Raw genomic sequence first — 12,968 nt, 5'->3', positions numbered from 1 at the left:
AGCCGAAACCAAGAGTCAGACACTCAACCGACTGAGCCACCGAGGCGCCCCTTAAAGATTGTATTTTTAAGTAATCTCTGCACCCAACTTGGGGCTCAAACTCACAGCCCCGAGATCAAGAGCCACGTGCTCTCCTGAGCGAGCCAGCCAGGTGCCCCTCCTCCGTTCTTTTTAAATTTTTTTTTTTTAACGTTTTATTTATTTTTGAGACAGAGAGAGAGAGAGCATGAACGGGGGAGGGTCAGAGAGAGAGGGAGACACAGAATCCGAAACAGGCTCCAGGCTCTGAGCTGTCGGCACAGAGCCCGACACGGGGCTCGAACTCACGGACCGCGAGATCATGACCTGAGCCGAAGTCGGCCGCTTAACCGACCGAGCCACCCAGGCGCCCCTCCTCCGTTCTTTTTAAATGCTGGTCACAACCCCACTAAAAGGACCGGGCTGGTCACAACCATTAACCAATAGGCACTGGGTGTGGTTTGAAAACCACCGTCCAGGAGAACAGCCGTGGGGCAGTGATCAGGCGTGGGGACTCTGGAAACCCCACCCTGCCCCTTACAAGGCTGCGACCCTAGCCAGGTGACTGACTTCTCTGTGCCTCAGCTTCCTTCCCTATAAAACAAGGGTGATGATAAGAGCATCTACGTCACAGGGTTGTGGTGAGGAGTAAGTTCATACGCGTTAAAATGCTCGAACGGGGGGCGCCTGGGTGGCGCAGTCGGTTAAGCGTCCGACTTCAGCCAGGTCACGATCTCGCGGTCCGGGAGTTCGAGCCCCGCGTCGGGCTCTGGGCTGATGGCTCAGAGCCTGGAGCCTGTTTCCGATTCTGTGTCTCCCTCTCTCTCTGCCCCTCCCCCGTTCATGCTCTGTCTCTCTCTGTCCCAAAATTAAAAATTAAAAAAAAAAAAAAAAATGCTCGAACGGGGTCAGGCGTGTGGAAAATGCCACAAGGTGAAGGAAGCCGGGCAGACGCTCCGTAAAGGGCCAGCAGTAACCATTTGGGGCCTTGCGCTCTCTGTCGCGGCCCCAGAGCGCACGTAAACGAGTGAGCGCGGCCGTGTTGCAATAAAACTTTATGGACACTGAACTTTGAATTTCCTATTATCGTCACCAGTCACAAAATATTCTCCTCCTGATTTCTATGCCACCATCTAAAAATGTAAACACACACACACACACACACACACACACACACACACACACAACAAGCCTCTTCTTAGCTTGTGGGCTGTATACGGAATGATAGGCCAGGCAGGCCAGGCTGGCCCCGTCGGCCGTGGGCTGCAGTGCCCCGTAGTTTCGTGATTTATTGACGTGGTTCCCTGTTGGAGAGAATACGAAGGTGGCTTCCTGGGCAAACAGCGCTTCTATAAATATGCTGGTACCCAGGCTCCGCACGGTGGTGTGAAAATGCCTGCAGGGTACGTTTCTAGAAATGGAACTTCTAGATCAGAGAGTGTATGCGCTTCCCAGGCGTTTTGTGGAAGGCATTGAAGCGATTGTGCCTTCGTGGGCTTTTGCCCGTGAAGCCTCCTCCGGTGGCTCCTGGCCAGGCCGCGGGATGTTCCGACTTCGGCGCGAATGCCGTCTGCATCCGGGCAGTGGGGCTGTCCTGGTGAACGGTCCCCTCGTGTGGTAGTTTTTTGAAACATGACCGGAAGACTCCTTTCGTGCCGATTTCGAGAACTTCTAAAACACGGAAGAGAACGAAGAAGGAAAATAAGTCCGTGCAGGGGCTGCCGGTAACATTTGGGGGGGGGGGGGGTGTCGTGAAGTTTTCTTTCAGCCTGATCTTCTCCCCCAACCCATTTCAGACATTTTTTAATTCGGGGGCGACTGGGTAGCTCAGTCGGTTACGCGTCTTGATTCTTGATTTCAGCTCAGGTCACGATCTCACGGTTTTCGTGAGTTCGAGATGCTCGTCGGGCTCTGCGCTGACGGCGTGGAACGAGCCTGCTTGGGATTCTCTCTCTCCCTCTCTCTCTGCCCCTCCCCTGCTCGCTGTGCCCCTCTCTCTCTCAAAAAACAAACTAAACAATAAATAAAATAAAACATTTCCAATTTTTAGCGTTAGGCGTTCTGTGCACGTGGCTCAATCATCCGAAAGCAGTTCTTAACGTTTTAAAGCCCCACCCCAGGCCTACCTGCCCAACCCACCGGCCCCTGCAGGAAACCACAATTCCTTATTGGGCCTATAGACTTCCGTGTTCCGCGCGTGTGCGGCCGGGGTTACGTGTGGATTTACGTCTCTCCCCCGTCTCCCACCGCCCAGAAGGTAGCACCTTCTAGGCCCGTCTTGGCGGCGGGCGGAGAGTTTCCTGGATCCTTTGGTGCAGCTGGTCAGTGTTCCTCCGTATCCCTCCGCAGGGATGGACGTGAAAATGGGTCCACGGGGCGCTTTTGGTGTGCCTTTCCCTGGTTACAAGCGAGGTTGAGCATCTCTCGAAATAGATGAGCCTCTGTGTTTCCTTTTCTGTGTGCTGTCTGATCATGCCCTTTGCCCCTTGTTCTCGCTGGTTGTTAGTGATTTCTGCAGGCTGATGGCATATGCTCTGAATTACAACCGTTTCCCCCCGTGTTATCATTTGTTTTTTTTGACTTGGTTGGGGAGTGGGTGGGGAGTGCTGTGTTTGTCTGCATACATATATTTTTTTTCATTTTTAATGTGTATTTTTGAGAGGGAAAGAGACAGAGTACAAGCAGGGGAGAAGCAGAGAGAGAGACAGAGAGAGACATGGAATCCGAGGCAGGCTCCAGGCTCGGAGCTGTCGGCACAGAGCCCGACGCGGGACTCGAGCTCACGAACCGTGAGATCGTGACCTGAGCCGAAGTCGGACGCTCCACCGACGGAGCCACCCAGGCGCCCCTGTATTTGTCTGTATTTTTAATGAGTAGGGGACGAATTTTTTTTAATTGTTATTTTTAAATGTTGAAAGAGGATTTGAAACATAGAGCAACGTTCTAGGAACTGTAGAGAACCCATGGGTGTTCTTTGCTCTGTAACAGGATGTATTAGTTATCTGTTGCTGCGTTACAAATTGGCCCCCCACACTGAGCGGCTTTAACCAATAAGCATTAACTTAACCTCGCATAGTTCGTGACGACTGGGAATGTGGAAGCAGCTTAGCTGGAATCTGCTGGCTCACGGCCTCTCATGAGGAGGTCAGTTAGGGCTGCCGTTATCTGAAGGTTTGTCGGGGCAGGAGACTATGCTTCCGAGGGGGCGCGCTCACGCCCCCCTGGCAGGTGGCCTCAGTTCCTCCCCACGCAGCCCTCTCCAAGGGGCTCCTCAAAACCCGCTCCAAAGTTTGCTTCCCCCAGAGTAAACGATCCACCAGAGAGTCCCGGGACGAAAGCCGCGGTCTTTTCTAGAACTGCATCTCGGAAGTGGTGTATGCCCATCTCCGCCAAATCTGTTGGTCCCAGAGAGTAACCCTGGGACGAGACCCAGGGTGGGAGGAGACCGAATAATGAGGAGGGAGGTGGGCATCGGTGGGGGCCGCCTCGGAAGCTTGGCTGCCGCCCCGACGTAGCCGTCGGCCGCGTGCTATGTTCGCTTTATGCTCCGTTCTCTCGAGGTGTATCCGTTTTTATGCTGAAGCATATGCGTCCCAATCGCAGACGTTCTCCTTTCCTCCTTAATGCCTCAGCCTTCGAGAACAAGAGTGTTCTCTGACTTGACCGCCGCCCAGTTAGCAAATGCAGCAAATTGAGCATTGAGACAGAACCACTGTCCATGGTGCATAATTTATGTAGCCAGTTGGCCAGCGGTCAGGTAACGTGCTCCTCTCCTTATTTCCCTTAGCTTGCCGGCCGTCGTCCGGCCACCTCGCTCAGCTTCCCGCCTCACTTACTTGGGCTTCTCGAACCTGCTCTGGCCACGTGGGTTGTTTTCCCGCGTTCTCTGTTGTAAATACTCCCCCAACCATTCAGCAAGTGCCTGAATGCTTCCCGTCCCAGATTCCTAGAGGGCGGCGTACCAGGTCAAAGTCATGACCCTTTCAAAGCCCCCAGGCCAGGGGGCCCACCCGGGCGACAACCTCACCGGCCCCGTGTGAGAGCCAAGGGCCTTTCGGATCTCTCCTTAGAGGTCGCAAGCCTTCGGGGAGGTGTGGATTGATTGGTTTGGGGGGGGGGGGGGGCTTTCGGTTTGAACGGCGGGAAGTTCTTCGGGGCCAGCCTTGGAAGGGTCCAGGGCGTTGGAGCCTTGACATCATGAGTCGGCCCACGTTGGGGGCTCAAGGCAGAGAGCCCCGGCTTTGGAGCCTGGTAGCACGGGTGGCCTCGGGAAGTCCCCTGAGCCCTCTGAGCCTGAATCCTTCCCCATCAACTGGGAAGTCACGGGGCGGGGGTGACGCAGGGGGACTCGGGACCAGCCCGTCTCGGCTCCCTGACCTCCGCTTCCCCCGCGTGAAGTGGTTTCAGCGTCTTCTCTGCTTTCAGGTCCGTGGAGGGACCACGCGTAAGTGGTTGCAGGTGGCCGTCCGTGCATACATCAGTGTGGGCTGTCCCCGGGGTGTGGATCCCGTGACAGCAGAAGGGGGCCAGCCCGGGGGCGGGCACACAGCTGGTGCTCACGGGTTAGACGGGGGCTGCCGGGGTCGTGATTCGGGGGGTGGGGGGGCTGGGAAGGGGACAGCGCAGAGGCGCTCGGTCGGAGGTGTGTTTTAGGCCAGGTCACCGTGTACGTGTAACAGACCCGCGCCCGGACTGCGTGTGCCCGTCTGAGAGCCACAAACACACAGGCACACGCACACGTGGCCCCCCCGGGTGGGCCTGCAGCCACGGCCACACAGGCACACGGGGGCAGAGGTCGCGGACACTTAGCGGGCCCACGGCTCTGGGCCGGCGTCCAGAGGGACCTGGCCGTGACCCTCAGTTGCCACCCTCGTCCTGGGCGCTCTGGGGCCGTGTTCCCGGCTCAGCCGGACAGCCAGGCCCCTCGGGGCTGGCGGCTGGGATGCCGCCCCCGTCCGGCCGCCTCCTTCCCCTATGCTGCTCTGCTCGCGCTCCCTGGCCCCCCTGCCTCCCCGCTGGGCAGCTGGTGTGGTGCCCCCGCCGCCCGCCCGCCGTCACCACTGCTTTCTCCGCTGCTGCCCCTGAACCCTGCAGAGCTCACCCGCGTGTGGGGGGAGGGGGGAGGGGACCTCCAGGGAGGGGGTGAGATCAGAGGAAAGGGGGGACGGAGGTGGGGTGGGGGCAGGTGGAGGGGTGGGGTCGGGGGACCCCTAGGCGGGTGGAGCGGGCTGTTCGGAAACGAGGGGCAGGAAGGAGAAGCCGTGCTGAGTCCTTGCTCTCGAGACAAGGGGTGGCTCAGGAGGAGGTCATTTGGTGGGGGCGGCTGGGGTGCCCAGCGTACTGGGGCAGCGGGAGCCAAGGTTGGTTCTGACCCCCGCCCCCTCCCCTCTCCCTCCCTCCCCCTGCCCAGATCCCGGCAGCGGCTCCACTCAAGGGCCCAGGCCCCTCCTCGTCCCCGTCACTACCTCACCAGGCCCCTCTGGGAGACAGCCCCCACCTGCCCTCCCCACATCCCGCCAGGCCCCCCTCCCGCCCGCCCTCCCGCCCCCACTCCCGCCCGCCCTCCCAGCCCCAGAGCTTGTCCCGCCCGCCCTCGGAGCCCACCCTGCACCCTTGCCCCCCGCCCCAGGCGCCCCCGACTCTGCCCGGCATCTTTGTCATCCAGAACCAGCTGGGGGTCCCGCCACCGGCCGGCACCCCGGCCCCCACGGCCCCAGGCCCCCCCCAGCCCCCGCTGCGCCCCCCATCCCAGCCCCCGGAGGGGCCGCTGCCCCCGGCTCCCCACCTCCCGCCCGCCTCGGCCCCCTCTGTCGTGGCCCCCACGGACGCGTCCGCCAGGCTGCAGGCCCCGACGCCGCCTGACTTCCAGCTGCAGTTCCCGCCCGGCCAGGGGCCCCACAAGTCCCCCACGCCCCCTCCGACCCTCCACCTGGTCCCTGAGCCCGCAGCGCCCCCCCCACCGCCTCCTCGGACCTTCCAGATGGTGACCGCCCCCTTCCCGGCGCTGCCCCAGCCGAAGGCTCTGCTCGAGAGATTTCACCAGGTAATCGGAGGCAGGGACCAGCCCCGCCGCCCACCCCGCGAGCCCTGGCCTCCCCGCACCGTCTTGACGGGGAGACCCTCCCCAGCCCTGGCGCCCGGCCGCCGCCACCCCTAGGTGCCACCTACCCCTCAACCACCTGTCCCCCGTCCTCAGGTGCCGTCCGGAATCATTCTCCAGAACAAGGCCGGGGGGGCCCCCGCCGCCCCGCAGACCTCCGCCAGCCTGGGGCCCCTCGCCAGCCCCACCGCCTCGGTGCTGGTCAGTGGGCAGACCCCATCCGGGACCCCCACCGCCCCCAGCCATCCCCCTGCCCCGGCACCCATGGCCACCGCAGGTAGGGGAGAGGTAGCCCCACGCAGGAGAAACGGGGGGGGGGGGGGCTGAAGGCGGGTGGGCAGGGGGAGGGGGTGCGGGCCGGGACAGAGCTGTGGGTGCGTGAACCAAGGGGTCACCCGGACCTCACGGGACAGGGAAGGTGCAGGAGGAAGGGCTGTCTCCCCCAATCCGAGGGGGCACTCAGTTCAGGGCTAGGCCGGGCTACCGAGGCCAAAGAACCAGAGGAAAGTGGGCACGGGCTTGGGGGTCACAACGTGGAGGGGCCTTTGTGCCAGTGACCCCTGAGCCCGGTCTGCCCCCGCCCCCACCCCCACCCCCAGGCCTCCCTCCTCTGCTTCCTGCCGAGAGCAAAGCTTTTGCCAGCAACCTCCCGACCCTGAGCGTGGCCAAGGCCGCCGCGGCTGGGCCGGGGAAGTCTTCTGGGCTGCAGGTAAGGGGCCACCAGAGTGGGGGGCGCTCTAGGGCCAAAGCAGCGTCACCGGGGAACCGGGAAAGGGTCCGGCGGGACAGAGGAAGCCAAGCGACAGGTGCCCAGTCTGGGCGGTGGGTCAAACACCAGGTCAGCCCGGTGGGCGCCTGTGAGAGCACGAGACAGCCGGAGAGCCACAGACCCCGAGGTTCGGCGTGACAGGCGGCGGGGCTGGGACCCCACCGCGGGGGGGCGGGCGGGGGGCACGGGCCCACTCACCTTTGCCAAGGGCCAGGTAGAAAGGGGGTCCGGGCGCCGAGGGCAGGCCTCTCTGTGCCGGTACCTCTCACCCGCCGGTCTCCTTCTGCAGTACGAGAGCAAGTCGAGGAAACCCCCCACCCTTCAGCCCAGCAAAGAAGCCTGGTGAGTTGCCGCCCCGCGCCCCGCCCCCAGCCTTCCCCGAGGCTGGGGAGCAGGCTGTGGGGACCACCCTTCAGAAGGGGTTAGCTGTGTGATTTGGGGCGATAGGATTCCCCCGCAGACCCTCGGTTTCCTCTCTAGAAAATGGGGTGGGAGTCGTAGCGGTCACAGGGCAACGGGTGTGGGTTCCTGGACGCTGGTAAGACGGGCGGGGGTTCGAGGGAAGAGGTGGATGGGAGTCCAGGTTGGTGCGTAGATCGTTGTGGGTCCGTGGGGCTGTTCGGATGGTGTCGGGGTGGACGGGCGTTGGGGTGGACGATGGGGGGCCTGGATGGGTGTGGGGGTGGCTAGATGGACATTTGGGTGGGCGGGGGGTCTGGGCGGGCGATGGGTAGACCTCCGGTGCTCGCCCCCTCCCCCCCCACGGCAAGTGTTTATCCCACGGGCCCAGTCCGGTGCTGGATTCTGAAAACACAGGACAAGGATCCTGTGAAAACACAGGAGAGACAGTCACACCATAAAGCGATATAAGTCACCGCTACGGGCTGTGGTAGAAAACAGCCCTGGAGAGAACTGGGTCCTACCCGCCCACCTCCCAACCCCCCCCTTCCCAGGGTTGCGGTTGGGACTGAGGCAGACTGGGGACATGCTGACCCCTGGCGGCAGGAGACGGTAGAACAGTAGAGCCTGGGAGGATGCGCTCCCAGCCCTGGCATCCGGCTCCCAGCCCTGCCTCTCCCTCGCCCTGAGTCCCCTGGGTGGAGGAAGGTCACTCCTCTGGGCCTCGATTCCTTCATCTGTAGAGTGGGGACAGGGAGCGCGCCTACTCCCTTGGGCTGTTGCCAGAGTCCGTGAGACAGAACGAGGCTGCTCAGCACGCATTCGGACATTTCCCCGGTTGTGGGCACTGGGGGGCCGGGGGCTCGGGGCCGGGACCTGGTTTCTCCCGGCCTCACCACCAGCTCTGTGTGTGTGTGTGTGTGTGTGTGTGTGTGTGTGTGCGCGCGCGCGTGTGCCTGTGCGTGTGTGCCGTCTCTCCCCACCCCACCCCACCCCCCAGTTTCCTGGAACATTTGCACAAACATCAGGGCTCCGTCCTGCACCCTGACTACAAGACAGCCTTCCCCTCCTTCGAGGATGCCCTGCATCGCCTCCTGCCCTACCACGTCTACCAGGGTGCCCTCCCCTCCCCCAACGACTACCACAAAGGTGAGCCCCCCCCCCCCCGCCCCGGGACTCTCCCTACCTGGTCTCTAGCGTGGGGAGGGGCGTGGGGAGGATCAGCGTCTGTGCCTCTGGACCTCGTCTCTTCTCCCTTAGTGGATGAGGAGTTTCAGACGGTCTCCACGCAGCTGCTGAAACGCACCCAGGCCATGCTCAATAAATACCGCCTTCTGCTCCTGGAGGAGTCCCGGGTAGGGCGCTGTCCCCCTTCCTCCCTGGGAGAGACCCCGCCCTTTTCCCCTTGCCCCCCCCCCGGGCAGGGTGGAGGGAGGGAGGGAGGCTGGTGGTCAGATCCCAAGAAGGACAGTTTGGAATCTGCTCCCAGCCTTCTGGGTTTGCCCCCCCCCCCCCGGGCCCTCCCCCTCCTGGCTGCTATTCTCTCTTCTCCCCCCTCAGAGGGTGAGCCCCTCAGCGGAGATGGTCATGATCGACCGAATGTTCATTCAGGAGGAGAAGACCACTCTTGCCTTGGACAAACAGCTGGCCAAGGAGAAGCCCGGTGGGTGGGGACGGGAGGGGAGGAGGGGAGGGCGAGGTGCCCCCCAACTGGTGCCCCTACCCTGGAGTTAGACGGGGGTTGGGGAGGAAGAGAGGTGCGTGGCCTTACCTTCCTCCACCACTAAGAGGCGCCCGAGCCTCGCCTCCGCGCAGCGCCTGGGTCTAGTCTGACCTGCGGGCTCTGAGACCAGAGAGAAGGGGGTTCGTTTCCTTCATCACTGTGTGTCTGTTGCACTCCATCCTGGCAGAGAGGGGACACCCCCCCCCCCACAGCCACCAGGAGATAGAAAAGCGGGGGAGGAGCAGAGCCAGGACTAGGGTGAAGTCAGCAAGGCGGGCTGGGTGACACAATGTAAGGGCCATTCACGGCGGCCGACTCCTGCTTGCACACCAGGGGGACTTGGGAATGGCAGGGGCGTCGTAGCCACCCGTGTGTCCGTCCTGAGGGTCTGATGAGCCGCGGCCTCAGCCCGCGGCCCGGCGGCTGGTGGCCGCGGGCTGCTCGCCGCACCGGGGCTCCCCCTGGCCGCGCCCTTCGCGGGCGCCTCGCGCCTCTCCTAACCCCCGCGCGCTTTCTCGGCCCTCTGGTTTTGCAGACGAGTACGTGTCTTCCTCGCGCTCTCTTGGCCTCCCCATCGCCGCCTCTTCCGAGGGACATCGGCTCCCCGGCCACGGCCCACCGCCGTCCTCGGCGTCCGGGGCCCCCGCCCAGCCCCCTCTGCACCTGCCCACCAAGCTGGTGATTCGGCACGGAGGGGCGGGTGGCTCGCCTTCCGTGACCTGGGCTCGGGCGTCCTCCTCCCTGTCCTCCTCCTCCTCCTCTTCCGCCGCCTCCTCCCTGGACGCCGACGAGGACGGCCCGATGCCCTCCCGCAACCGCCCTCCCATCAAGACCTACGAGGCCCGCAGCCGCATCGGCCTCAAGCTCAAGATCAAGCAGGAAGCCGGGCTCAGCAAGGTGGTCCACAACACGGCCCTGGACCCGGTGCACCAGCCGCCGCCCCCCGCCGCCCTCAAGGCAGCCGAGCCCCCGCCCCGGCCGCCGCCGCCGCCGCCGCCGCCGCCGCCCCCGCCGGCCACCGGCCAGATGAACGGCACGGTGGACCACCCGCCGCCGCCGCCGGCGGCCACCGACCGCAAGCCGGCGGCGGCCCTGGCCCCGCACTGCCCGCGGCTGCCCCTGCGGAAGACGTACCGCGAGAACGTGGAGGCCCCGGGCAGCGGGGCGGGGGAGGGGGCCGGGGCCGGCAGAGCCCGGGGCGGCAGCCCGGCGCCGCCGCCGCCGCCCGCCAAAGTGGACGAGGCCACCAGCGGGCTCATCCGCGAGCTGGCCGCGGTGGAGGACGAGCTGTACCAGCGCATGCTGAAGGGGGCCCCACCGGAGCCCGCGGCCAGCGGCGGGCAGGGCAGCGGCAGCCGGGATCCCGCCTGGGAGGCGCCTCCCGCCAAGCGGCGCAAGTCCGAGTCGCCCGACGTGGACCAGGCCAGCTTCTCCAGCGACAGCCCGCAGGACGACACGCTCACGGAGCACCTCCAGAGCGCCATCGACAGCATCCTGAACCTCCAGCAGGCCCCGGGTCGGACGCCTGCACCCCCGTACCCCCACGCCGCCCCGACGGCCGTCGCGCCCGCCTCCCCGTCGCCGCTGCACAGGCCCGAGGCCTACCCGCCCTCCAGTCACAACGGCGGCCTCGGCGCCAGGACGTTGAACAGATAACACCGGGCTGGTCTTCCCTTCCCCTGTCCCGCCTCCCCAGGTCCGCGCGGACGCCGGGGTGGGGGGCCCGGCCGGGCGTCTGACCTCAGCCTCCTGGGGGGGGGGGGGGGGACACGAGCCGCCGGGGATCCCCCGACAGTTTTTCTTGCCTAAGTTATTTGAGTCACAAAGGCCCCCTCCCCCACTTCCCGCGCCAGCCGGGCTTGTTGGGTGTGGGGTCGGGGGACTTCGGGGAGGGGGCTGTGATGTAAAATGCCCCCCCCTGCCAAAGGTGGGGGCGATCCTGGTGTTTCGTCATTTCCTATTTCTTCCCGCTTCCTGCCACGCTCTGCCCCACCGTCGGGGGGTGGGGGTGGGGGGCACGTGTGCGTTTGCCGGGGATGCAGGTACCCTGGTTGCTCCCCACGCGTGTCCCGGACTGGGCTCGTCCGCGTGGCTTCACAGACCCACGCGCCGAGGGCGCTCAAAGCTGGGGGGGGGCGGCTGGGGGAGGGGGGTCCCTGCCAGCCTCGCTCAGCCCCTCTCTCTCTCTCTCTAGCGCCCCCCACAGGCTGTAAGAAGAACCACAGGGCAGGGCGGGCGTTAGCCAGCGTCCCGGGGGGGGCCCCCTCTCGCAGGGCTGTGCCCGCGGGCGCCATGTCACATCCACGTGTGTGCGTCCAGCTCCGTGTCCTGTGCCCCCCCCCCCCGTGTGTGTGCTCGAGTGAGCAAGAGAGAGAGAGAGAGAGATTTCGAACCCTCCCGTCCCTCGACTTAAAATCCGAGCACCTCCCACACAGGAAACCGGGGTCTCCCTCCCACACCTCCACCCCCCACCCCCCACCCCCACCCCGACCCCAGCCAGTCTTCCCAATGTTCTTCCTGCCGCCAGCCACCCGCGCCAGATTTTGAAATCTCGGACACAGAACTAGTACTGTAAGATAAATTTTTTTGTACTGTATTTATTGTGTATAACGATTTTTTTAAAGGAGAATTCTGTACATTTAGAACTCTTGTAAATTAAAAAACTGATCCTTTTTTTAAAACTGTACCGACCCCGCCTCGGCCCCATTGCTTTTGGGTCTTTGTTGGGGGGGGGGGGGAGGGCGGGGGGAGTGGTTTGAAGTCTAGGGGGTGGGTCCGGACCTGAGCGGGGAACGGGATCGTGACGGCTCGATTCCACGTATATTTGCTGAACGCCTGTCGGGTGCCTGTTCTAGGCACAGGGGTGCGGGCGGCCGAGCAGGGCCGAGACAGAAGCCCCTACCTGGGGGAGAAGCGGAGAAGGCCGACAGAAAGCAGTTGAACCAAACACGGGTGATTCTTACCGTTCCCCCCATAAAGTTCCGTGGTCTCCGCGAAGGCCGAATCCGCGAATACTGAAGTGCCCCTCCTGGAGGAAACAGGAGGTTAGCTTCCTACCAACCGTCAGTCACAACATTTTCCTAAGCTGCTGGAGACGTGTATTTCTGTAAAGACGTGTTGTTCGTATATGTCGTTGATCCGTCCGCATCGGGCTCCTGGCCAACAGCGCTGTGACTCAGGCCTGAACGAAGCTTGGCTGACACCCGGCCGGTCTGCGTAAGGCACATCCCGGCCTTCTGGCGCTTAGGAACGCCGGACAGCCCTGCACCAGGGCACCTTCCACCGCGACGTCGCCGACGAAAACCCAAAAACGTGAAAACGTGGCACCAAACACCTTGAAAAGGACCCCTGTCGGGCCGAGAGCTGACACCAGAGGGCGGGGCGTTGGCTTTGCTCAACCTTCGCCGGAAACTACGCGTGCTGGACGACTCCCGTGTTTTGCCGGTCCGCCTCTGTCTGCGAGTTTGGGGGTGGGGGGTACCGGTCAATTTTAACAAGCGGATGACGTCACAGACAGGGCATCCGGAAACAATGAGGATCGCCTGTAAATGCGTGCAGCGTCAGAGGAAGAACAGTCGAGCGGCGCGTGCTAGGGTCCTGGGGCCACCATAACACCAAGTACCACAAATTGGGTGGCTTCAAAGAGCGGACATTTGTTCTTTCCCGTTCTGGAGGCTGGATGTCCCACGCCAAGGCGCCGGCAGCACCATGGCGTGGGGGTCCTAACTTGACCTTCTGGCTGATGGTTCTCCCCGGTGTTCTAGCCTTGGGGCTAACCAGCCCCGGTGTCTCCTAAAAGGAGACCGTACCCATATTGGAAGATGGCCAACCCTTCCCCAGTGTGGCCTCGTCTTCACTTGCTTACATCTGCAAAGATCCTGTCTCCCAATAAGGTCACATTCACAGGTGCTGGGGGCGGGGACATTGGCACAGCTTCCGGGGGAGGGGACACAATTCCT

The 12,968-nt window shown here is 63.4% G+C and overlaps 1 protein-coding gene across 3 annotated transcripts in view; it reads left to right on the top strand.

The window, feature by feature from the left end:
• The window catches only part of BICRA (BRD4 interacting chromatin remodeling complex associated protein), an 81,293-nt gene extending 69,598 nt beyond the window's left edge, over positions 1 to 11,695 (top strand). For all 3 annotated transcript variants that reach the window (XM_045440766.1, XM_045440765.1, XM_045440764.1), the window contains 8 exons: positions 5,429 to 6,061; positions 6,215 to 6,395; positions 6,718 to 6,827; positions 7,177 to 7,229; positions 8,287 to 8,435; positions 8,547 to 8,641; positions 8,847 to 8,949; positions 9,545 to 11,695. In XM_045440766.1, the coding sequence (XP_045296722.1) occupies positions 5,429 to 6,061; positions 6,215 to 6,395; positions 6,718 to 6,827; positions 7,177 to 7,229; positions 8,287 to 8,435; positions 8,547 to 8,641; positions 8,847 to 8,949; positions 9,545 to 10,665 (2,445 nt within the window). In that variant the 3' untranslated portion in view covers positions 10,666 to 11,695. The remainder of the gene's footprint in view (positions 1 to 5,428; positions 6,062 to 6,214; positions 6,396 to 6,717; positions 6,828 to 7,176; positions 7,230 to 8,286; positions 8,436 to 8,546; positions 8,642 to 8,846; positions 8,950 to 9,544) is intronic.
• Positions 11,696 to 12,968: the final 1,273 nt, after the last annotated feature.

This window comes from Leopardus geoffroyi, chromosome E2, assembly GCF_018350155.1.
Source record: "Leopardus geoffroyi isolate Oge1 chromosome E2, O.geoffroyi_Oge1_pat1.0, whole genome shotgun sequence".
NCBI classification, from domain to species: domain Eukaryota; kingdom Metazoa; phylum Chordata; class Mammalia; order Carnivora; family Felidae; genus Leopardus; species Leopardus geoffroyi.
The sequence above is the reverse complement of the archived record's forward strand: the minus strand, read 5'-3'. Positions and strand labels throughout refer to the sequence as shown.